The 26,175-nt window shown below is 35.0% G+C and overlaps 1 protein-coding gene across 1 annotated transcript in view; it reads right to left on the reverse strand.

Moving 5' to 3' along the window:
* Positions 1-26,175, reverse strand: part of LOC127683765 (rho GTPase-activating protein 20-like) — a 56,667-nt gene that overhangs the window by 18,324 nt on the left and 12,168 nt on the right. Inside the window, exons 3-12 of the mRNA XM_052180989.1 lie at positions 24,293-24,442; positions 22,006-22,047; positions 20,801-20,882; positions 15,020-15,083; positions 11,428-11,607; positions 10,586-10,770; positions 10,170-10,331; positions 8,517-8,626; positions 7,929-8,118; positions 6,322-6,580 (exon numbers count right to left, since the gene is read on the reverse strand). Of these exons, the coding sequence (XP_052036949.1) occupies positions 6,322-6,580; positions 7,929-8,118; positions 8,517-8,626; positions 10,170-10,331; positions 10,586-10,770; positions 11,428-11,607; positions 15,020-15,083; positions 20,801-20,882; positions 22,006-22,047; positions 24,293-24,442 (1,424 nt within the window). The remainder of the gene's footprint in view (positions 1-6,321; positions 6,581-7,928; positions 8,119-8,516; positions 8,627-10,169; positions 10,332-10,585; positions 10,771-11,427; positions 11,608-15,019; positions 15,084-20,800; positions 20,883-22,005; positions 22,048-24,292; positions 24,443-26,175) is intronic.

Genomic DNA, 26,175 nt, shown 5'->3' on the forward strand with positions numbered 1-26,175 from the left:
GCACAGAGATGAGTTGTTTAAGGAGGACGTAGTTTGCTTGTGGCATCTTACGTAGTAGACTATACATAGAAAAAGGATAAATTTACTGTTGATTATCTGACAATAATGTTACTTACAAAACTCTGAATACTAAGACATATGAAGGTACATGTTTTATAGACCAGCTCATAGTATAATCAGAATTCTAAAGAAATAAGAATATACACCTTAAGTATTACCTAAAATATTTTCTGCAAATCTATTTTCCTTATAAAATTGTGGGAAATTTTTAAAATTCTGTATGTATTTCTGTGTTCTACACATATAACTGCTACCCATCAAACCCAGTAGAAGGTGTCAGGTTCCTTGGAAATAGAAGGAATGAAGCTTGTTGCAGGTCATGTGTGTTCTGTGTATGGAAAGAGTGTTGTTAAACAGTGAATCATCTTTCCAGGCACCATAGGGACACATTGAATATCTAATATAGAATGAATCTATTTAACACTCTTGTGACACCCTTGAACACAAGTAGCAGAAAGTATCCTAGTGACTCTTGGCAACGCAGGTATAAAAGCCTTTTATATATGTAAGACAGAGATGCTGGCGACATGGGTAGAAATGGGAGCTCAAAGGTTCTGTTACCTAAGAAATCATTCTGTGGACTATCGTACAGGAAAATGATTCAAAGAAGTTGAAGCTATACCTGACCCAGACTGCTCTAGGTAGTTGTAGTTGAGAAAGATAATCTTGGTAATAACTTCATGTTCTAATCAATGACATGTATTTAATATATGTAATATTCACAATGCCATAATAATTATATTAGGATGCAAATAACCCACAGATACTATGTTTTATACTTACATACTTCTTTTTCCTCACACAGGGACTGAAACCAATACTCTTGACTGACCTGCACACAACTGTGTAGCAGGTATTCATACCAATACTCTTAGATGATCTGTGCTCAACTGTGTAGCAGGCTGTCTTCCAAACCATGACAGTTATAATATAGCAGACTTTTAAATGGTAGGATTACAGAACTAGTACAAAACTCTGTTTTGAAAAATTGCACCAGTTTATAAAGTGACTATGCACATCTGAGTAAAGGAAGCCTCTTGTCACGGGACATCATGCCAGTTTATAATCCTGTAAGTACAGACCTATGAACATTCAAAATGTACTCATTCTAATGTTGTGCATTTCCCCAACTGTTTACACTATCATTACCTTTGTATAGCCGAAGTTTTTCCAGTCAGAGATGTTTCATCAAGGACACTAAGCCAGTTTTCATATAAATCTGAAGAAAGCAAGCTTCCTTGTATATTTCTAAGAAAATACTTTTTAATGGAAAAACACAAGAAAATTAATGGTCAATGTAGATTATACATTGTAGAACAAATTTGAGAAAGATTTTTGATTAAAAATAGTTGAGTCCAGTAACTCTCAACTTGTGTGTCACAATCCTTTGAGTGTCACATATCTTGCATATCAGAAATTCCATGTAATACACATTATAAGTGAAAACAATAGCAAATGTTATGTATGAAATAACAGCAAAATGATATAATGATTATGGATTAGCACAGCATGATGAAAGAGAACTATGAAGGCTGGAAATCACTGTTCTAGACCTTACTTCCTTAAGAGATTCCCAGCCTATCCCAACCACAAACATGGCTCCAAACTAGAAACTACAGGCAGGAGTCTATGTGTTCTTACCTAAGGCAAGAATCAAAGATGCAGCATTCTGGCTGCAATACCAGTGAAATAACCCTCCTGTCTGTCCTAAATGCCATTCCTGGTTTCCAGTGAACACTACTACATGCAATCAGAGATAAGCACTCCAACTCATAGGCTGAAGCTCTGTCTGCCTCAAAGGGGGCCAGCTGCTCTGTGGGAAATCCACACAAGAGCCTATCATAACTGCTCTCTGAAAGACTTCACCCACCAGCTGATTAAAACAGATAAAGAAACCCACAGGCAAACATTGGATGGCGCTCTGGAACACTTATGAAAGAGTTGGGGAAAAGGATTCAGGTCCCTGGTGGAGATCAGGACTCAACAGGAAGACCAATATGGACAACCAACATGGCCCATTGGATGCTATCAATGACTGACCACCAACCAAAAAGCATACAGAAGCGGCATCAGGACATATTGCACATATGTAACAAATGTGCATCTCAGTCTCAATGTGTGTGCCCCAACATGTGGAACAGGGGCTATTCGTAAGCATTTGATGATCTGTGGAAACCCTTCAGTAGCTGCTCTCAGTAGGAGAAGATATGGCAATCCTGAAGATAGCTGATCTGACAGGCCGTGTGGATAAACCAGGGGACCCTAACCCCCTTAGAGAAGAAGGGAACATACACTGTGAAGGGTGAAGAAGTAGGGGGCAGCATTCAAACTGTAAAATGAATAAATAAATAAATAGGCAATAATACTAATAATAGTTAAGAAAAGAAAAAATGACTAAATATTATAAAAACCAACAAAATAAACAAACAAAATCCCAAGTGCTCTTCCTGAAAAGAAGCAACAAGTAAAAAATGGCAGGGCCAGGAAATACCTCATTCTTTTTGTATAATGGGGTCAATGTGTCCTTTCAGTTCACAGAGTTAAAATTGTAATATACATGTACACCTCTGCGTACAGGTTCACCTTGAATGTTGATAATTTTATAATTAAACATCCTGTTTAACATGTGAGGTCTTATAGTTTCAATTCTATTCCTTAAATCATGGAAATACTCAACTATGTAAATTACTTGTAAGCAGCATCTTGATTGAGGACAGAAAATTTTCTTTACTCATGAAAAACCACAATTAACTTTCATGTTATACCAAGAATAGAAAAGGAGACAAATGGAAGATTCCCAGGTGTTGCTGTACCTTTAAATTGCTATAAATTCCCATGGCCACCTCCAGTTACTGTTTTTCATGATATGGTCCCAGGATTCTGGCAATGAGAGCCAGATATATTTGGCAATCTCGAGTGACAACGGGGGAGTCATTTGCTACCATTGCCTAATGTTATGAATCATGTCTACTCGCAAAGCATTATATTTTCTCTTGATGTCTAGGGTGATAGCTCCACAATACACTGAGAGGAATACTTAGATCATGTCCCAAATAAAAACAAAACAATGATATTTGCTCCAGAGTTACTGCTGCTCACTGGCAAGTTAGGCATGGTAGACTATTTAGACTATAGTTATTTATGAAGAATAGTTTTTTGTTAAGTATGATTTAAGATATGTATTTTCTAACATGCAGTATTACCACTATTATTTCTTGTCCTCCTATTAATTCACATGGTACAGTCATAGAGTTAAAATCAGTGAGAACATTTGTAATGCCAAAAAAAAAACCCCATCCCTTTTGATATATTAGTAAGTTAACTTCTAACAGGAGGTGTTCACCTGGGTCTTCAGGACCCAACTTTGAGCTTGTGAGAATTTACCTACCATGAATCTTGTCTAGAGGTCATGTGTCCATAGTTCAAAAAAAACTGTCATCATCAAGTAATCTCAAGAACAGAAAACACATATGCATCTCTAGAGTGATGCTGAATATTGGTGATATAAAATACTTCCTTACCTTTAAAACGGAAGCTATTGTGAGAACAGATGGTTCATGCCAGTTGATGTCTTGATTAGTGTAAATTTTATCTCTCAGGGACCAATGTGATTTTCCTGGTAGGTATCGGAATATTTGGTCAGTATTTTGGCCCCTTCTCTCAATGATAGACAGCATATCCTGTGTGGAATAAGGACAAGCTTCTATTATTACAGATCCAAACAGCTGAAGCACAAATGTGTCTTTGAAGGTAAAGCAGAGTCATGGCAATTAAGGATGCATAGCTATAACTGAAAGGAAGGAAGAAGACATTTTACATTTTTCTTTTTAGCTTTCAAATTTATTTTATTCCCTAATCGATGTTTCCAAATTTGAAAACATCGATCCTGTATTTAGATAATCCTCAATGTTGAATCACTCCTCTATTCACCAAAGCATTTTGGTAAATGTTCCTCTCTTACCTTTTCTTTTCTTCTTTGAATATCTTTCTCAAGAATGCCATGCTCTGTTATTATGATGATAGTTTTCTTTCATAGATCAAATCACTATATTACTTCCTGTCTGTCATAGCCTCTATTATGAATCATAATATCTGTGTTCCTAAGGAAGCTTCCTTTTTTCACTATCATACTGATACTTTTATTTCCTTCATCTGTGAGATCTTATATTCTACTCCCTACTATAGATGCTGTCACATCAAAGAACCCAAGCAAATTTCAGTTGTTCTTTCATGGTTTCACTCTGTACAAATGATGACCATACACAGATTTACTGTACATTTTCTCACGTTTCAATTGATTACATGATTACAGTCATTGTTGAGAGTAGAATATGCTCTAAAATAATTAAGGAATGGGCAGTAATTCTCATGTATTTAACATGATGATTTGTTCACATGCACAATAAACTCCAGGCACACACAGTGCTAAAATAGATGCTGAACCGTGAATTAATATTTCCAAAAGGCAATCTAGTAGCATATTTAAAATAGGATACACCATATTAGGTGGCTATTTAATAGAGTTTAGTAGAATAAAAAGATCAATATATAGAAAGGAAAATGTGTATATATAATATCACATAAAGATCTATTGATAATATTTGTCATAAGATTGAGTAGACTCAGAGGCAATGATATTAAGGTAGACGCTAGAGTACTATAGAATCATAAAGGCAGCTGCAAATGTTGATAGTTGGAAATCAGGAAGGCACTTTCAAGTATCTATTTCATCCAACAAGCTGATGACTTTGGGTCTTTTTTGAAATCTGTGAAAATCATGGGAATACTATCTTTTCTCTTACCTTTCATTGTTCTGTTCTTTAAATAAGAAAGCTCAAACTTCAGTGGGATTTATATCTCTATTAAAAGGATCTTACCCTCAGGAAAAGGTTATCTACATGTTCATCCATTTGATGAAATAATTTACTTAAAACAAAGGTTCCCAGGAATTATGTGACACAGGACTGCTGTACAAACCCAAAGTGAAACTCACAAGGATAGGAGATGGCAGCATCCTGTCCAGGCAAGAAATTGGTGGAAAAGAGCGAAATCCTTGTTTTTTTATTGGTGCAGGAGCTGTTTTAGAAATTGCTTGCTGGGTTGTATCTACATTGCTTTCTCCTTTCTCTGAATCAAAAAAGAAGGGAAATCATTATTTGTTGTAATTTATCTCACTGAGCCCTTGCATGCCCCTCACATTTCATAGCCTGTATGCCTTATGCATCACCACAAAAAAACAGAAAATAACTAATAGGTATTATAACATTTATAATAATGTAATTGCTTCATAAGGCATTGGATATCTTGGTGCATGTGGCCCATATTTCTGATATAGAAAAAAAATTCTGCATTTGCCTTGAAAGCTATGCATATAAGTAATAGAGTTAAGCAATGAAATTGTACCAATTTTTTGGTGCACCTCTGTGACTTTCTCACTGAACAACCATGGGCGACTATAAATTAAGAGCAGTATCTGCACTTCAGAACACAACTTGCCTGACTGCATTTCTATTACTGGTCCTGGCCTATACCTTCCCCGAACTGAGACCTCTAATCTGAGATCATAGTGTCTATGCCTCCCATATGGGTATATTGGGCTATATTTAAGACTTGCATAAGAGAAAACCATAGTGGCACATGCCTTTATACCCAGATCTCAGAAGCTGAGCCAAGAGGTTTTCTGTGAGTTTGAGGTCAGCCTGGTCTACAAAGGAAGTTTGAGGATAGTCAGACCTTTAATGTAGAGAAAACACAGTAGAACATGTATACACACCTATATTGTCCTTATGAAGAGGAGGAGCCACTGGAGTTATTGCTGGTGTGTCATGGCCTGGGCTGTATGTTCTCCCACTGGGGAAGGTGTTGTTTCCATGTTCTGTTTCCTTTCCTTGGTTGATAATAGATGGAGAAATATGGGCACATGAGGTATTTAATGTAGAGAAAACCCAATTTGGTATTGAATTTCTGTTCTATGTATTATACACATCTAAATTAATATTCTATATATCAAAGTAAGTGCGAAATCCTAAATCAATTATATAATCTCATTTCTGGAATATTTACCTCTTACATAAATTCAAGACCAGTGGAAAGAGGTACAAAATTTGGAGACAATTTCTAACAATATTAAATTACAACACACAGTTTAATTGTCCCTTCATATGGTTTATCAAATTCTTCATTGTTTTTTGTTATAATTCACAGTTTTGGTGCTAAATGATTCTAACCTTTATCTTATGGTAGTAGAACATGTATACACACCTATATTGCCCTCATGAAGTGGAGGAACCAATGGAGTCATTGCTGGTGCCCCATGGCCTGGGCTGTATGTTCTCTCACTGGGGCAGGTGTTGATTCCACGTTCTGTTTCCTTTCCTTTGTTGATAATAGATGGAGAAATATGGGCACATGAGGTATTTGTACAAGTTGGACTAAAAAACGATGTTTCATAACACACTGCAACAACATCAAGTCCAAATATTTGGAGAGCATTTGATATCAAAAATGTTACGAGAGAAATCTGCAATAAAACATAGCAAACAAAGAGGGTTTCTGTCATTTTGCATGATTACAAATTAAATTTTACTAGAGTCTAAAATTGGAGGTTACAATTATTTACTTCAAAATTCTGAGCAAACGTTAGTTTTAATACAATATAGGAGCTGGATTCTTGTTAGACATTTAAAAGATGATTGTGAGATCAGATATTCAAGTGTGATCCTTACAGTCCAATATTATATAAGAGGATGATTTCCAGTTTTCTCCCTGAGATGGCCAGAATGTTGTACATATTGTCCACATGATTAACTGTCCTTGACTTTGGCACATTCATAGCTGTGCATATTTGGAAGGATGCTTAAAGAAAGGCACAACTAAGCAGGGAAGAAGACATCTGGATGTGGTCATTTGAGTAGGGTACCATCCTACTCAATGTTCCCATGGGCTAACTAAAAAGCAAGAGACAGGCAAACCCAACTGAGCAGTAGCTTTCACATGTCTCTGGTGGCTCAATGAAGATGATAGGGTAACAGTGTGCTCCTCAAGTTTATTATTTGGGGAGGTAATGAAATACTGCCTATATGGAAGAAGTTGGAGAATAATGGATCTCCAATGGCAGGTTCTTTGGAACCCTATATTTTCCTTACTGATATTTGATCCTATACAATGTGAACAATATTTTGAACAGTTAGGCTGTCTTAGAATATAAACCTTTCAGGTCCAAGGTCAGTTGGTCAATTAATAATGATTCAGAGACTCAAGAACTGAGAGTCAAAATAAATATATGATCCCAATACTGTAGAACTATTGATATTTTATTATAGTTTAGAAAGTCAGGTCCAATGTAAATGTGGACTCTACACTCTAAACCAATCATTACCAGGAACAAGAGGCCAAGGTTACATTTAATTACACTAACCAAAAGTCATGAAAACCATATCTGATAAAAATCCAACATATATTGCCTTTGTTGAGGTAAAAATATTGAAAAGAAGTAGAATTTCACTCATTTTACACTAAGTATGTCAGTCTTGATTGCTGCACCTTGTACACATGATATTTTTTTCTATCATTTCACAGCAAGTTGGCACACTGGGTTAGTTTAAGGTTATTCTAAATCACAAACGACAGAAGACTGAGTCATTGAGCTCAAATATTAATTTATATTCTACTTACATAAAGTACACCAATGATTCTTCCTCTACAGAAGAAAACCATTCAAAGGTGTACTTATTTTGCAAAATAAAACAAAACCAAATGCAAAACAATCATCATCAACAACAGAATAACCAGACTCTCAGAATAATCCTGCATTCCTGCCTTAGTGTAATGTCTTATCAAAGCTAGGCATAGAATTCAAGTCTAATTACCTTTTCAGTGATATAATTTGCCAGAACCTTATTGCGGTAGGTAGGCATCCATAAAATGTAGGGAGCTATCTCAGCCGAGAGATTTTGAGCTGACATTAGATTAAAAGAAGCATTTTTTGAAATTTTGTGTAAAATCCTAAAGAGTTGGCCCAAAAGAGCAGCATTTGGCGCGGGAAGTTCATCTAGGAGACTGAAGAAAGAGACAGTTATTTTTAAAATGTTAACTCGATTTTGAAACTCTGTAGAAAGGGGACAAAGTAATTGTATCTTATGTATGGACATCCCTGAATAAAATGAAAGTAAAAATGTATATTTCAATTATTGCTTGGAATGTTTCCCCAGATACATTCGGTGCAGTGGGAATACAATTTTAACTGGAATAAAAAGCTGACAATCATAAGCATGATCCACTGTGACTCACAGTCACACTTCTGTATGAAATGTCTTCCATGCTTGTGAGCAATTGAAATGCTTTTCAATCTGTCAGGATATTTAGCGAAAATTTCTGGAATATAGAATCTCTAATGTTTATAAGCAAATATCACATTTATTTTGTTGAAGTTTTTCAAACGTTTCACCAGGCATTACCTCCGCACTGCTGTCAGTTTTTCTTTGTGGTTGGCCTTTTGTGGAACTGCAAGCCACTTGTCATATAACTGGGCAGTCATTAGAGTGCCTTTAATACGTCGTAGAAACTCCTTATGAAGAGAGAAAAATATTTTGTAGAAAAAATAAACTATGGAGATTACACAAAACACTCAACTCTAAAATTTAGCTTAGTTCCAACTTTCTTCACAGCTCCCCAACTTTCCCCAGGTAGAATGTTGACTGAAAAGTAGGGTCATTAAGTTTTGTCCATCAAAATTGGAAAACGAAGAGTAGATTTTCAGAATGTCTTGGATTGCCAAAAAATCTCTTCTTAGATCAAGTGCCTGTACTGAACATCTTAACAAACTAGCATATCTAAGAGATCAATACCTCAGGACAAATACCATTTTTAAATGAGATATACAGTTATGGTAACTAAAACAAAGAAAACCATATTGGTTTTTATCTAATTTCTGAAGTGCAGAAAATCATGTCTATTACTGGAAGCATTGGATCCCATGAGGTCATGGCTCTTAGAGAAGGTCCTTTCAACTTTCTCTAAAGAAGCATTATTCTCAACTCTGTTCTAAATATTTAAGCTAATTTTAAAAGATGATGTAGACTTTACCCATAAAACAATGAAGGTTCTCTCAGCAATGAATGGAGACTATTATATAAAAGCACAGGTATTCAAGGTACAGAGAACAAAATATCCTGTGGCCCCAAGCCCCCTGAGTACATATTACATAAAAACTCCTGAGACTTGGGCCCAAATATTAGATTTAAGAATTAGAAATATTGTACGATAGAGGATCAGGTAATCTGCTTTTAGACTGGGCCTCCTAGACATGTTGGGGAGGCTTCAAAATTGAAAGTCCAACAGTGATGCTTGCCACAACAATTTCTGATCAAAATATCATCCATCTTATTAACACTAACTGGCAATGAGTAAATCTTGTGAAGACAAACTTCACAGAAATAGTTAATATACTAGCAAAGATAATGGACTTATCAGGTTGGTTGAACATATTTACAGAGTCATTATTGTCTATATAATAAGAATCAATGAAAAATGATCATGTGTTTTCCTAGAAGTGGGAGATTGACAGAAAACAAATTCAGAACAAGGGAAAGGAAGGAGTGAAATGAGGTAATTGAATTTTAATTTTAATAGTAAAAGAAAAATTGTCATTTTGTGGTGCTGAAGGTATGGTAGATTTCGTAATCCTGAGATACTACTTGGTCTATGTAGCAAAGAGATACTTGAAGGAGTCAAATACTCAATACTGGGGAAGAGAAATCTGCCTCTGAGGGAATAATAGGATAGTGTGACAGAGAATGAGGCACACTGTTAGTCAAATGTATCTGACTAGGCATTCATACTAGGTGACACTGATATGCATGTATGAAGTCACCCTCCACATGGCCACATGAAAAAAATCAAATGAAATGTACATAGTTACCTTTCATTATTGCGCATTCTGACTGGATTATGTGTCCCTATTCCTTATGTCATGAATAGCACAGGAAAGTTTCAGTTCCAGATTTGTCTTCTAGAGAGCTACTATCACACAAGGGAATGCATGATGCAGGAAACTACTTATGTAGACTCAGAAGAATCCTGAGGGTGAATGAGCCAAGGACTTTCCCTACCTTCAGGATCCAGGCCACGTCATGAAGCGAGTAATTTTTTATATCTACCACTTCACCATTATCCAATTTGTCTTTTAGAGTTTTACACGATGTCTCATTGGGAGATTTAGCAAAGATGCCTCGTGTGGTGGGGCCTTTTTCTCTTAATCGGTACAGTATGTCCTGAGAGGAAGAAAGGGAAATATCAGACACTCATCGTGCAGCACAGAGCACTGTTTGCTCATGAGAAGCAGACCAATGGTGTGCACATGTGCAGTGCAAAGGCTGGCACGGACAAGGAGGACTACAATCTGGTTTTGACTCTCAATATTTACTTGTACAAATCCCACCCTAATGTTAACTCTGAAAGATGAGGCAAGACTTACTTCTTATCAGATTTTCTTAGGAGAGCCAGAAATGAACCATGTGAGACCTACCAGAATTGCTTGGGGCCATTTTCCATTGGGACAAATGTAACTCAGTTGTTTGCCAAATAGTTGTCCTGTCTTTTTAACTTCTGGGTCAGTACACATTTGGTCCCGTTGGGGCACAGAGGCCCTGTGGAAACAAGATGTCTTACGAGGTCTTTCCTTTTCATCTAAGGACAAGATGACATCATTACCTAGAATAGTGTAATTTATATGGCTCTTTTCAAAAGCCAAATTTCTATTGCATAATATCCCTGATGTAATGGCTTAGGCATCCTGTAGTGCCTGCATATTCTTCTTCCCTATACTCTGTACTGTTACTAATTTCTGAGATATCTCTAAGACATGATCTAGTGTTCTCTATGACGTGATCCAATGGGGATTCTTATAAGATGATGGTAAGTTGCACTGAATCCTAACATAAATGTTATCTAATTGAACAAGTTCTCTTAACCATGTACAAGCAAGCGCTTAACAAGTCATATCTCTTTTTCAGTCACCCTCAATTTTATTCACATCAATCAGTTTTCTATTGTCTTCAAATGTCATAGTGGAGCTCTTTTCATTCTTAGATTTTTTGTTGAGCTCTTAGAAGAATCATTTTTAAATTATTCTCATCAGCAGTATTTTCCCTTCATCAGAATGTATACATTCTATTACTTTGGAATAAAGCAAGATTAGTCTTGATATGAGAATATAGAGATATCAAGCTGGAACTGGGTCATTGTTTTGATTTGGTTTGCTTTCTGCACTGCCCCTCCCCAAGCAAGAAAATGAGAAGAAGCACTGATGTTTTATGCCAACATGAAGTAAGAACTGAGATGGTATTTGAAGCAAGATGGAAGACTCACTTTGCTGCTGGATTCTAGCTGGGTTTCGGGGCTTTAATATAAATTGGCCCTCCTCATCCATGTTGAAGTCTTTCACAAATAACCCAGGCAAGATGGGAAAAGCTGTGGAAATTTTTGACTTCCATCTACCCAAGTTAATTTGAAGGTGATTCATTAAAACTTTATGTGGACACTCATAGCCTATGAGAAGTAAATGAGAATGTGAATTGACACTAATGATTTTGATCAAACATTCAAATATAATTCAGCATGTATATCTCTATTTTATGTCTCATTCTTTTTCAGGACAATGTAGAATGTACATCTTAAGCATTAGGAGACTTACATGGATATTATGATAAGGTAAGGTTGTGTAAGCTGAGAACTCTAAAATCAAGGAGAAAAATTTCAACTTAACATATTATTTATACCCATTGAAGAACTTTGCATGGAAGACTTTTCCTGTGTTCTACTTTAACAGTATTAAGACATGTCTGTTTGATTCTAATATAAATACGTTTTTTACATCATAAAAAATGCCCGTTACATGTCTAGTTTGTCAATCATTTAAAAATTTTCCCTGTATATATATGTATATATATCTATATATATATATTTGTATGCATATATATATGTATGTAAAATATGGTTTGTTGTGTAGCACTCTCTAAGTAATTCTATTAGGCATGTCAATTGCTTCTCTGTCAAATATTTTTTCTCATGATTATGAGCACACTTATATAGTCCTTTTCTCTTCACAGTATGAGGACAGTGAAGTGTAATGGCCTCCCATAGCTTCCTCCCATTGCTGTTCACCTTAACAATGTTCAGGCTGATGCTGTAAGAAACACATGAGCCCTTTTGGACATACAATAACTATTTAATACTCTAGTTGTGGACATCGATCTGGGCGAATGTAGACTAATGATGAGGCAGTTTGAAGCTGTATGAAGCAGACAACATTTGCAGCACTTCAGATAATTTATAATCTGAGGGTCAATAAGAGGCACCAGAGCAAAGGGTACAATCTCAAAGCTGCATGAGAAAAAACATCATTCTCCATGGAGGCATATGAACAACACAACAGTTGAAGTCAATTGTCTCCTATCTGCTACGCCTAGGGAAGGCACCAACACACATTCAATGAACAATTCAGTGTTTTAGGAAACTGCAGTCTCATGACTTCTTTCTTGAATGTGTGTGAAGATTTCTGACAAGCTGTAAGAATAATTCCTTTCTCACATCAACACTCTTAGAGTATTCCAACAAACTCTGGGACAGAACAACAAACACGAAATTACAATTTAATCCAGGTGCTTGATGTGCTCTCCCTTGTTTTCAGGTATTTCTTCTCTAAAGAGATCTTAGAGAGTATGTGCTGTGTTGTGCATGTGGTTTACTATGAAGTGTACAACCTTGGCTTCATCCCTTTCTGATGAATCACCAATGTGATTAAAGTCTTGATTTGCCTATTCTTCTGACACAGATAGAATTTAAGTGCTACAGTCCGAGCAAGATTTATAGCAACACTTGGATGAAAAGACTCCAGATCCTTCCAAAGTTAATCTGAAAAAATCCAGGTATGACAGATACATGTGTATGGCCTGTATGTTGAAATACACATTCAAATTTAGGCTAATAAAATAACGAGAGAATTAAGTTCTTGGACTTTCTTGAACATCCATAACATACAAAGCTCTTCCAAATGCTAAAACTATAATACTATCAAGTTGACACATTTCACTCCACACATTCATTTGAAATTCTGCCACTCTACATTTGTCTTTTCTCTGACCAAGAACTGCTATTGTGTCAGCCTTATAAAAAGACAAAATTGGCTCATGCCTGTATTTTCAGCACTCATTTGATTGAAACCATAAGATTGAGAGTTCCTGAATTCTTAGACTCAATAGCAGTACTCTGTTGCATAAAGGAAAATAAAATCAAATATGTGTGTTGAGTTTCTGCTGCTTATTAGCTAGTGTATTCAAACCCTGAAATTAAATATTGAAATAAACATTTCAATTTAGTAGTCCAGTTTCTGTTTTCCCAAAATAATCAAAATATCCCCATGGAGTATTTTCATGATACCTGAGAAAATTGTGGATAACCATGTTCTCTGATCTCTAAAAGACATTGTTACTGTAACTTGTGTGAAGGTCACTTTCTGCATTCGACCCTCACCTGTTTCTTAGCTTTAACAAAATCACCCTTGCAAGTGCAGTTGATGATCTCAGAAGTTTAAATCTTATCCAAATGCTTCTGATCATTTTATTACTATTATTTATTTGACAATAATTTAGTTACTGAGAATTATTTTAAAGGCAATAGAAGGAATAGCAGGTGATTCAGTCATGAAGTATCCAATCATCTGAATATGATCCCTCATTTAGTGGCTAAATTGCTGGTCATAATGAGATATGAACTGCATATTTCACTCAGTCTCTGGACTCACTGAGTCTCTGGACTCAGAGATATGGTTACATTTACAATTGTCATTAGCAAAACAATCTTCATACTTTAGAATAAACAAAGCATGTTTGTTTTTGTTTTTGTGAGTTCACTGTTATTAAAATGATCTCAAGAGAGAGTACAAGATAGCTGCCTCAACTCACCCCACTCCCAGAAAGAACAAAGCCTTCATACATCAAGTTGTGGGAAGAAACTGGAGGGGGCACAATGGCTGGTAAGAAGTTAAAAACAAACTATGAATCATTATTAAGGACAAAGGGTTCAAAAATATCAGTACATAATTTACACAGAAGCAATGCTATCAACTTCCCGAGTGTGGACCCAGGGCATGGCCTTGGTTAGGAGTGTGGCTAGCTTTTGGGAGGGTGAGGGACATCCTGAAACCATGTATTTCATGGATACTTGGAATGACTATTGAAAACAAAACAAAACATAAAAATCATTGTACAGTCAATGTCATCAGCAATATTGTAGAACTTTATGAGATGTTTGCTCTAATTTCTTGCTGCTTCTGAGAAATCTTCACTTAGACACAAAAGAAAAAAATCTTGACCACAGTTTACTTGAAGACACTAAACTGTTCTTTGAATGTGTTTTCATTTTAATTTTAGACTTGTCTCTGTAACTGTTTTGCTCTGCTGTACACCTTTGTACAATATTAAGCCTGACACCTGAGCAGGCAGGACCAGGGAATTTGATGGCTCAATCTGGAGTAATGGTTGCCTATGGGCTATCACATAGGTGTTGGGAGTCAATGAAAAAAATTCCTTTAGCTAGTAGGATTTTCTGTCATGATTACCAAATGATTTTTTTTTCAGTTATTTTCTTCAGGAGCAATACGTTCCAAGTTTTGATTTGTTTATCATTATAGGAAATTTAAGTTTCTCTAGGGGAAAACCCAGAAGTTTCTGTTCCATTTTTTGTCACACCATAGACTCTTTCTTAATGAGATATTATTATGTGCCTGAAGGCTATAATGAAGTTATTAGTTATGAATTTATTGAATGAACTACTGTTAGTTTTGTTTTAGTGTGTACTTATATTTAAGAGTAAAAAATGAGAACCTGAGATTTCATTAGTCAGGGTTCAGGTTAGACCCCTGCTCTCCTCTAGTCCTTCCTCACATTGCCCTGGGACTTACCGTGCAGTGCTCTAGGAGCTTCCTCATGGCCAGGGCAGAACCATAGTTCGAAATCTTCACTGTTCTGAGAGCCAAAAGAACCAAGTGTCACAAATAACCGGACGGTAGATTGTTGATTTTTGAATAAAACCAAGGAATTTTCCCAAAGTGTTCTAAATTATTACATTGTGGGACAAAGATCCATTCAATCGGACACTCAAGCATCCACCCACCTAAATATACCAGGAGAGGAAAAAGTGAGACAGAGGAAGAGCTATAGAGACAGAGACAGAGACTGGCACGCAGAGACTCATTATACAAACTCACAGAAGTGATAGAGAGCGATATATACACATACAGAGAAACACACACATAGAAGGAAAGATAGAGAGAGAAATAGAAAGAATTACCAGAGATACACATTTAAAAACAGAAAGAACAAGTATACAGATATGTATGCACAGAGAAGAAACATACAAGTACACAAACACATTTATTAATGATTTAAAAAACAACACAAGCATAACAGAATATTACAACACCAAGCACAGAAAATGATCAAAAAGAAGGAATCAGAAAGGAGGTGAATCACATACCATAAAGGAAGCACAATAAAATTGTAATTAGTAGACAGAAAAAAGATAGATAAAAAGAAAGAAAGAAAGATAGATAGAAAAGTGGAAGGAAGGAAAGAAGGACAGAATGAAGGAAGGGAGGAAAGAATGAAGGAAGGAAGGAAGGAAGATAGAAGGACGAAAGGATAGAAGGAAAGAAAGATCTGGTTGCCTTTAAGATTGGCATATGTTAAATCAGGGTCACACATATGACCAATTAAGCTCACTTTATTACAATGCATCTTTATTGTGTAGTGATAGTAGAAGTATAATTCAATACCATTGGGCTATGAGTTTCATTTCTATGGAAACACAGACAAGAAATTCACAACAAAAATCCCTCTGTAGACTACTATTATATCTTAGATGCCTTTATTTCCAAAAAGAGAAGGTTGAAAAATATAAACTGTAAATTTGTCATGATTAAGTTTCATCTGTACTGTTTATATGTATACACATTTTCACATATGTGAATCTCAAAAACAGACTCAATTTTAACTCCAAGTAACTTGAAAATAACTTACAGGCATTCGTATCATTGGTAGTAACTTCTTCATGATATCATTCACCTTTTCAAATTTTGTTGCTGTTACATATAAATGCTGAGAAAAATATAGAGAAGAATGGTATAAAATAACTTTGAAGCTCATGATTACAAAATTAGTTATTATCTAGTAATTACTTGTAACCTTCAGTTTTAAATGGCAATTCTAATATACAGTAAACATCTGGTTTTCTTCCCTCGATATAACTCTAGAAGACTGTCCGTCTACCATATTTATCACAAAATTAACTGTGGGATTACTTGGTATTCAAACATAACTAACAGGTTCTGTATGCTAAAGGAAGACTGAGTAGCCATGGGTGCAGGAACTCAGCATCCTGATATTTTTTTCCTTAAGGCAGCAGACAGGCAAGGAGGGTGTTTTAATAGAGTACATCCATTTGCTTCATTGCCATCTGGACTTCCATCATTTCACACCCTTGCTTTCATGCACAGCGTGTGCACAGTATTAGGTAATTAAGGATTAATAGCAGCAGCTATTAGAAAAAGAAATCTCAAGACAAAAACAAAAGAAAATTTAAAAAACAAAATAAAAAAAATGATGAGTGAGTACTCTCACCATATAACGCTCCATAGACTATAAGTACTGTGAGTGTTTAGGAAACAATCCCCTAAATAAGAAACACTCGCTACCCAGAAACAACCTTGACCCAAGACCAAAGGAAACCACTTCATAAGCCATCTCTTTCACAGGGTTTGTATTTATTGTCTTCTATCCACTGGAAATAACCTATTACCCTGAAAAAATATATATGTTTGTGAATGTGTCTCTGTGTATGTATTTGTGCATATGAATTTGCTAAAGTTTCATACAAGACCCTATCACAACATGACAGACTACATGAATTTTATGTACAAGAACACATTGCACTAACTGATTTAACATCCTGTTTTCTATAGACTAAGAATTATGCAAAAACATCTTAGAATGTAAGACCATCTCTCTTCTTGTGGTTATAATGTAAATAGGTAGGAACCAATGTGTGCATTAGAAAATAATGTAGAGTTAGTCACCTCTGCATGAAAATATAGCTCATGGCTCAGAAATCATAGATTCAAGAAGGACACATTCAAACACTACATAAACGAACACACATACACGTGCCCCCAATCACACACATGTACACACATATACATAAACATCCACACACATACATATCCATACTGAGTGAGCACAATGAATTTAAAGAAAAGTAAATCTGATATTCTGTTGAATATCTGAAAATTTCTAAATTTAAAAACACCAATGTATTATTAAATCCACATGACATAGAGAAATAATTAATATAGTATTTTAATTGACCTTATTATAAAATATTGTGTTCTCTGAGCATTTCAAACATATTAAGATGTAACTAATGATAGCAAAGATGTGTGCATTTCTTCCTTATGGTGATGTTGTGTATAAAACAGACACATTTCAAACTATTTTTAAACAAAATAGTTCTAAAATTAATATTCTTAATGCATGAATATGAAAAGACAATTGGGATTTTTTGTACATGGTAATATATTTCTTGGCTCATTGTGAACCAGGGATATGTAAGTAATTCTCAGAAATAAGATTAACCTTATAATAGATCACATGTTCCTACTAGAGGAAAAATAGGCTTTTAATAAGTGCTCAACGATATATAAAAATGTGTATTTTACAAAAAAAAAACTATACCTTTTCATCCTAAGAGGATAAAAATACAAACCCTTTGAATATTGAAATTACATATCAGTAAACTTGATGCGAAACATCTAGTGTTCCTATCACTAGAGGTGTTCCTATCACTAACAAGGTATGCATTTCAGATTAGATTACATAAAGTCATCTAGGCAGGTAGCAAAATGCTCTCCTCCAGCCATGGCATAGGCACTGACTCGTGACTTACTTGTACTCTCTACAGTATTAAGTCAAAAAGTCAATATTTTATATATTTGTATTTGAAATCAAGAGTAGGAGAAGACATGTGCAGCTTAGGGAGAGGTTTGGGGATAGCTGGGGATTCACGCACCTGACTTGGCAGTAGATTTCTATACTTATAACAAATTATCAAATTAATGATTCTAAAATCATCTGCATTTTCGTATTTTAAAATATAACCAGAGTCTGAGGAATATAAATTCAATCCTAAGGATAAGAAAAATGGGGAAAACCGGGAGCAAAAGAAATCCTTACATTGGAATAGCAAAAATATATTCCTCATTCATCCATAGGAAAAATACAGATTTATCTTAAGTGTAATGATTGTAATAAGTATAAATAATAAGTATAGTATGTGAGAAAGGCCTGACTGTAAATAGGAAATCAAAGAAAACCACCAAAGAATTGTCAAAAATATGGAGGATCATTGCTAAATAATCAATAGAAAATGTGGAGGATGAAAAGTGGTGGAGGATATTTATTTAAATTAGAAGAGTGTATTTATGTTCTGAAAACAACTCTTCAAGGGCAAAAAAGAAATAAACACACCATCATATGAAGAAAAGCTAAAAAGTACCTATTACCAATCTTCTCAGCTACAGAAAAGGTTGTTAATAATTATGGCAGGTAATATATGAAAGCACTAGAGTCTTGGTTAAAATTCAGTAAAAATATTTACTTTATAGGAATTGGATCTAAGTCACCATGGTGTTGAAAGGCATCCGCGAGATTGCTCATGTACAATACTGAGCATTTGCCATAGCTGAGATCAAGCATCAGAGGCAAGAGAGCAGTTCCCTCTAGAACTATCTGCTCTTCCCTTCTTCTCTGTCCTGAAGACATAACTGGTTCTGCCAGACAAGGTAATATTTTCCTAATTGACGTCACTGGTTAGAAATTACTTTTATACTACACTTTCTCTTTAATTACTGTTTTGTATAACCTAGAAAATATTAAAATCAAAAAGTGTGGTGATCATTATACACACCTTGTTGCAGTTTCAACAGTGACGTGAAAATGTACAACTCTTGATACATTTTGTACACATTAGCATTTATAAAAGTCAGAGAGAAGGTGATTCCCTGAGCTACATTCTATTCTGCTTATAGGAAGAATGGTCTTCAGTAATCTGCATGCTACACAACAGTTAAATTTCAGATCCACACTAAATCCAATAGTGAAAATGGAACAATAATAAAAATATTAGAAAAATAGACAACTTTAAAAGATTTTTTTATGTAATTAAATTGTAGCTGCCTTCAGATGCACCCGATGGGGCCATTGGATCCCATTATAGATGGTTGTGATCAACCATGTGGTTACTGGGAATTGAACTCGGGACCTCTGGAAGAGCAGTTAGTGCTCTTAAATGCTGAGCAGCCTCTCCAGCCCAAAATAGACAATGATTTAATAGCTATGTGTACAACTAAGTGATAAAACTACTACATATTATGCTTGAAGTTATGAGTTGTAGCCTAAGCACTGTATACTTATGAACACACAGACACACAGACACACTCACAAACACACAAATACGCACACACAAGCACACACCAATGATAAGTTAATAAGAAATGATTTTTAAACAAAAGTTACATAAAAAGATATCCCTATGCCTAGAACATTCAAATAAATATGAGGATAAAGAGCCATGATTATGGAGCTGACCTTCCAAAGCATGTAATGTAAATAAATTATATCGAATAAAAAAAAACTGAAAAAAAATAACAGAAAGCAACAATCTCTTTTATATAATATCTCTCAACATCAATGGACTGAATTCTCTAATAAAAAAAGACATAGACTAACAGACTAGATACATAAAAAGACCCAACAGTTTGCTGCATACAGGAAACCTACCTCAGTGACAAAGACATCTGTCTACCTCAAAGAAAACAATTTTCCAAGGAAACAATTCCAAGAAAGAAGCTGGAATAGCCATTCTAATTTCAAATAAAATTGATTTTCAAGCTAAAGTTATCAAAAAGATAAGGTAGGCCTCTTCATACTCATCAAGGGAAAAATCTACCAAGAAGAACTCTCATTTCTGAACATCTATGCTTCAAATGCAAGGACACTCACATTTATAAAAGGAACTTTATTAAAACTCAAAGCACATATTGCACCTCACACATTAATAGTGGGAGACTTCAACACCCCACTCTCATAAATAGACTGAACATGGCAACAGAAACTAAAAAGAAACTAACAGAAGTTATGAACCATTTGGATTCAACAGATATCTAGACAGCATTTTATCCTAAAACAAAAGAATATTCCTTCTGCTCAGCACCCCATGGTACTTTCTCCAAAACTCACCACATTCTTGCTCACAAAGCAGGCCTCAAGAGATACAAGGAGATTGTAATAATCCCAATAAAAATGATGAAACAAGCTGTTTAATTCTAATAATAAAACTTGGCATGGAAATGTATGTTGTTGCAACTACCTGAAGTAATTTTCAGTAATTGTAGAAAAAAAATTTGTTTTTGCTTTAGCATGTGGATCAATCTTGCTTCATATTGCTTTCTACATATCACACATAAAAAACATGTGTGCATGCTATACCAATATAACTTTTCATATGCATAAATTCTTACTATCTCTCCCCTCCATCCTCTTATGTCTCCATCTTACATTACTCTACAGACACATTGTCTCACTGCTAGTCAAGAAGTTGAAATTTCAGTTTTTGTTTTGTATTAACATACATTGTCACAGGTTGGGATGTCTTCGGTGAATATCTTAAGTGAGAATGGCTTCTTCATATCCATCTTGGCTGCGTCAATGGATCTGCTCAAATGAATTAAAAACAAACAATAGAGGAAAATTAATTCACTAGTAGATTATTTTAAACTAATCACTGTTAATAGTTTATAAGTAACCTCATAGTGTTAATTAAATAAAAGACCATCAGTTTGGCAATATGCAGTATTGGATGAGGGAATATTTTAAAATATTTTAGAAGCAAAGATATTGTCACATAATAGCACATTGACTTAGGAAACACAGCCAGTCCTCAGAAATTGTTGGTTGCAATGTTGTGAAATTGACTACATCTGACATGAACTACAATCCAGAAATTTTGGGCACCCCTGTGATCCAGATCTTGAGGATAGAAGACATAGGCCTTTGACTTGGACCTTGACATAAAGATCTTGAGACATAGTGGCCATGAAATGCTTAGGCCTAGGCAAGGTAGAACACACCCACTATTAATTTCTACTGACTGAGGGAGGTGAATCTGAGTTCAAGGTCATCCTGGGACAAAACACGGTCCCAACCTAGGCATGCTGGTACACACCATTAATCTGAGCCACATCTTCTGCTGGAGGCCTACATAAGGACATTGGAAGAAGGAAGTTTCACTCTTTTTTGCCTGCTTGCTCTTACTGCCAGCACATCTTCTTCAGGATTCCAGTTTATACAGAAGACCAGGGAAACAAACTGGCCTCAGAGACTGAAGAACTACTACATTTTTTGACTTCCTCCTCATAGATACCCATTGCTGACTTAGAGGACAAGTCAATACAATAAATTCCCTTAATATGCAAGGATAGTCCTTAAGTTCTGTGTCTCTATTGAAAGATCTATGACTAACACACAAGGAAAAGGCAAAAGTCTGCTTGACCTTAATGGAGGAAATACACATGGTTTGAACTAGAGTAGCATCTATGGAGTGGAATTTAAAGTAATACTGAAGAATACTGTTTACTCCAATATAAAGAGGAGGCAAGGAGTGCACTTCTTCCACATTAAATGAATAGACAAGAGAAACTAAAGTAATATTCAGTGACCATCTAATCAGCAACATATTTGGAGATAGTCTACCAAATATGTTTTTAAAAAAGAAATGAAGCACAATCTACAATTCACATATCAGAACAAAATTAAAGTATAATCACAAGTAAAATACCTTCTGAGAAAATAATACCAGTGATCTTTCTGTTCAATCGAACTGTAATATTAAAAGACAAAAAGGTTAGAGTCTTGACAGCACTAAACCTGTTAAGATTATTGTTCAGAGAAATTAGTATAAGCCAATTGCTATCCTGAGGGTGCCGGTGTAGATGATAGTCTCCACATGACTGACCATGAGCATGATATGTTTCAGTGGAAGACTTTTATGACAGGGGGTTGAATATAGTATGGAGGCTAGTTGGGAACATGAAGACTTGACTATGTTGCAAGAGCTATGTGACTATGGCAGGGCTAAGCTTCAGTTTCATATGTAAAAGGGGATAGTTAAGGCAGTGTCCTCTTAGTGTGAGGTCATATCACATTGAAAGGGATCATTATTCACACTAAACTACAGGTTAGGTACATGACCATTGTTTAGAACACAATGCAGGGAGAACACCTTTTAGAAAAAAAAATACTGTTTGTTTCCCTGAGTGAATTGGCATACAAGACTGGAGGTCCTAGAATCTAGTGCATCATCTGTGTGAGTCATCAGTCAACTCTCCTGGTACAAATAATAAGCCCACCACTATTCAACTATAGCTTATAATACTCTAATATAAGATAGATTCAATATGATTTTAACATGCTAACATCTATAACTGAAAATTTTAGGTTGAATGTGTTAAACCTAATTGATTTTGACACATTCACAGTGTCTTGAAGTCATCAAAATTATCTTGTGGTTCAATGTTTTCCTGATCCAATTAGCAACCCTTACCCAACGCACTATTCCTTTTGTCTATGCTCAAAACCCTATGTAATGCTTAGCTTTTCTATAAGTAAGCTAAAGTATACATTGCTTCCTCTTTCTAAAAATAATTATCCATGCTGCAAAGATCTTTCATTCACTGAATTTTCTTCCCTACTTTGCCACGGTTCCAACTTCCATAATGCAAGCTGATTTCCTATGCACTTATGAACTGATTCTTGCTCACAGACTGACATATTCATGATTCTACACTCAGCTGCTCACCTACTCTAGTCTCTCCCTACAACCATTTTTATCAGAAGGGTGGATTATGTCTGTGCCTCTCAACCTACACATATACACACACATACTCACATGCAGACACACAAACAGATACACACGTACAACACATCACATATCACTAAAATAAAAAAATGACATAGCAGTAAACCTTGTAGGTACTTGTTTATATGAAGTGGTTGGTTCTGACACTTTGATCAGGAAATGCATATGAACACTGAAGGTCCTGTTACCTAATTGGTTCTTCATCGAACAATAAAGATCTTAATGGCCAATGAGCTGAGTGGAATAGGAAGGAATTCCAGTTTTACTATGGGAGGAAGTCTTGCAGATGCAGGGGAGGTTGAAAGGATTCACCATGCTACAGAGGGAGAAAGAGACACCAGCCATGTGAGATCTAAGTTGTTTTGGCCATTGGTTTCTTCCCTAGGTGGCCTGGGGTATCAGGCAGGAGATTAGAAACATAATTAACCTGAGGGTAGACTTAGGGTGCTGAGCTTGGACTAAGGTGACTGAGCAAAGTTAAGGACAGATTAGGAAGTGTTGACCTGGGGGAGAAAAGAAGGAAGGCTTAGAAGAGCCTGGATATTGAGCAAAGTCATATCAACATGAGGTAATTTGTGTGTCTAACATTTGCAGATCTGATGGTATTTTATCCTTTGACCTTTATCCTTATCAATTGCTTATTAGCTACCAGTGATATTCTACTACATAGACATTCTAATATTTGAGTATTCTATGAGTAACTATTTTTATGTGTTCAATTAAATACTATTTTTATTGAAATTAACTGGGTAATATTTGAAGTGTTGATCCAATTTATGCAGTATTATTGTAGAGAAATCAATTTGTGAATTTTTAAAACCTAGATAATTCTAGACATTATGGGGAAAATCATGTGGAGAATATGCTACATCCTTGTAAGTCCTTGTTTTGTCCACATCCTTTTTAGTAGACAGTGCACCTCCATTCTTTCCCAAGAATCTTCTGGAATTCTGATGAACATCACAGATAAAAAACTAAGGTACATACTTACATGTGAGAAGTATGTTGTGGAAATTATAGACAAACTGGTATCACCATTGAAGATAAAAATTGCAGTTGGTATCCGGTATACAGTCAGACTAAACTGTACTTAATTTTGCAAATATTCTGATTAATTGGTTTAACCTGTGAATTTTGAAGCATTAATTTGCCCACCAATTTTTATAGCTATCTTCCTATGAATACAGGTTCAAACTATAGGTCTTACCGAAAGGAAGCCAAAAAATTGCCATCTGGCCAAAACAGGAAAAGGTTCTTGCAAGGAGAGGTTTCATTTTTTCTGACTAGTTCCACATTATCCACAGCCCACAGGTTATTCAGTGGTAGGATATATTTTATTTTAAATTTTTTCTTATTCCTAGAAAGAGAATCAAGAGTCTCTGTTAGTGTGATTTGCATTGTAGTTGGTAATGCTTATGGAAATACCGAGTTCCTCCTGTCCCAGAGCAGAGGAGGACTCCGGTTTATCACTCAGGCACAGTTCAAGCCCGGGAACATGGAATTCAACAAAGCATGTGGAAGGAAGTTACTGGATACGAGCTTCTCAATGCTCAAAAATATACATAGCCTGATTTTTTTTATGATTGGAGAAGGTTTAAAACACATTTTTCAAGAATATATGTGTGAATATATATACATACATATATATGTATATACATATATATATATGAATTTGTGACATTTTGAGAAAGGTATGTATTTCAAGATTTCTTCCTTAAATTTTGTTCATTAGTAACCATTTTGCTTTTATTTTTATAATGAAATACCATAAAACATTAGTTGAAATTTTGTATTTTACTTAACTATATGTAATAATCTTTCCCAAATAAATCATATAAAATATTATCTAACTGAATAATATTCATTTTCCTTTGCCCTTCTTTGTATATTAAGAAGTCATATCAGCTCACAACAATGGCTCCTTTAGTAAACATACAAAGGACACATCATACAAGTAGCCAACATATGATTATTTATCCCTACAATTTAAACAAATATCTAGAAATATGTCTTCCTATCAAGCATTCTGATCTTATCAAAAGTGCTTATAAGAAGCAACCTTGGAAGTATTACTTTCCTTCTTTCATCATTCCCTTTATATGCAGTTTGTCCTTTGAGAATTTCAAATACATATATACTATTTTCTAATTAATTTTTGTTGTTTTCTCCTTTCCCTTCTATCTTTGGACAGAATCCTTCCCAGATATGTGACATTTCTATTACATTATGATAGGCTGAATATTAACTCTTTGCATGTGTATGTGTGTGTGTTGGTGTGTGTGTGTGTGTGTTTGTGTGTGTGTGTGTGTTTATGTTTCAGTGTGTGCACTGGGGTACATAACTCTGTATTGGACACTGTTGAGCTAATACGTTGGAACAAAACTAAACATCCTTACTCTGCCTCTTTCAGATTCAAGAGACAATATGAGTCAATATAAACTCCGATTTAAAAATCATATATATGTATATAAATTTAAAATATGTGGTGTTTTTTTACACAAAATACTACAGAGAAAATTTCCCATACTATCTAATGTACCATTTAACAGCCAAAATACAATTCTGTAATATTTACTATAGCATACACATGAACACACACAAACATACAAAAAAATGTCAAAATCAAATGAAATATTTGTACTTATATTTTGTTTCCACTTCAGGACTTCTAATTATATATATATTTATATATACATATATATGTATAAATAAAAATATATATACATATAAATGCATGTATATGAACAAAAATTCAGAAGAAATGCATAAAACTAAAGCCTCTAATTCAAATATCTGATAAGAGATAACCTATCTTTCAAATGGAAATAATGACAATCATCTCCTATGATACTAATAATGCTCTTAACAAAATATGAATGGCATCACAAAATAATTTTAGTTTTTATCACTACACAGCAGAAGCAAGACAAATATATGGTCTTTCAAGAAAAACATTTATTTTACTTTCCTTTACTCTCAAAAATTAAAGTGAATTTCACTTACACCAATTATACATAAAAGGTACATGATCAGTATCTACATTTTTCATTCAATTGAGTCAATTACTGTCTTTTAAAAAATGTATTTCCA

Source organism: Apodemus sylvaticus, chromosome 4, assembly GCF_947179515.1.
Source record: "Apodemus sylvaticus chromosome 4, mApoSyl1.1, whole genome shotgun sequence".
Lineage (NCBI taxonomy): Eukaryota > Metazoa > Chordata > Mammalia > Rodentia > Muridae > Apodemus > Apodemus sylvaticus.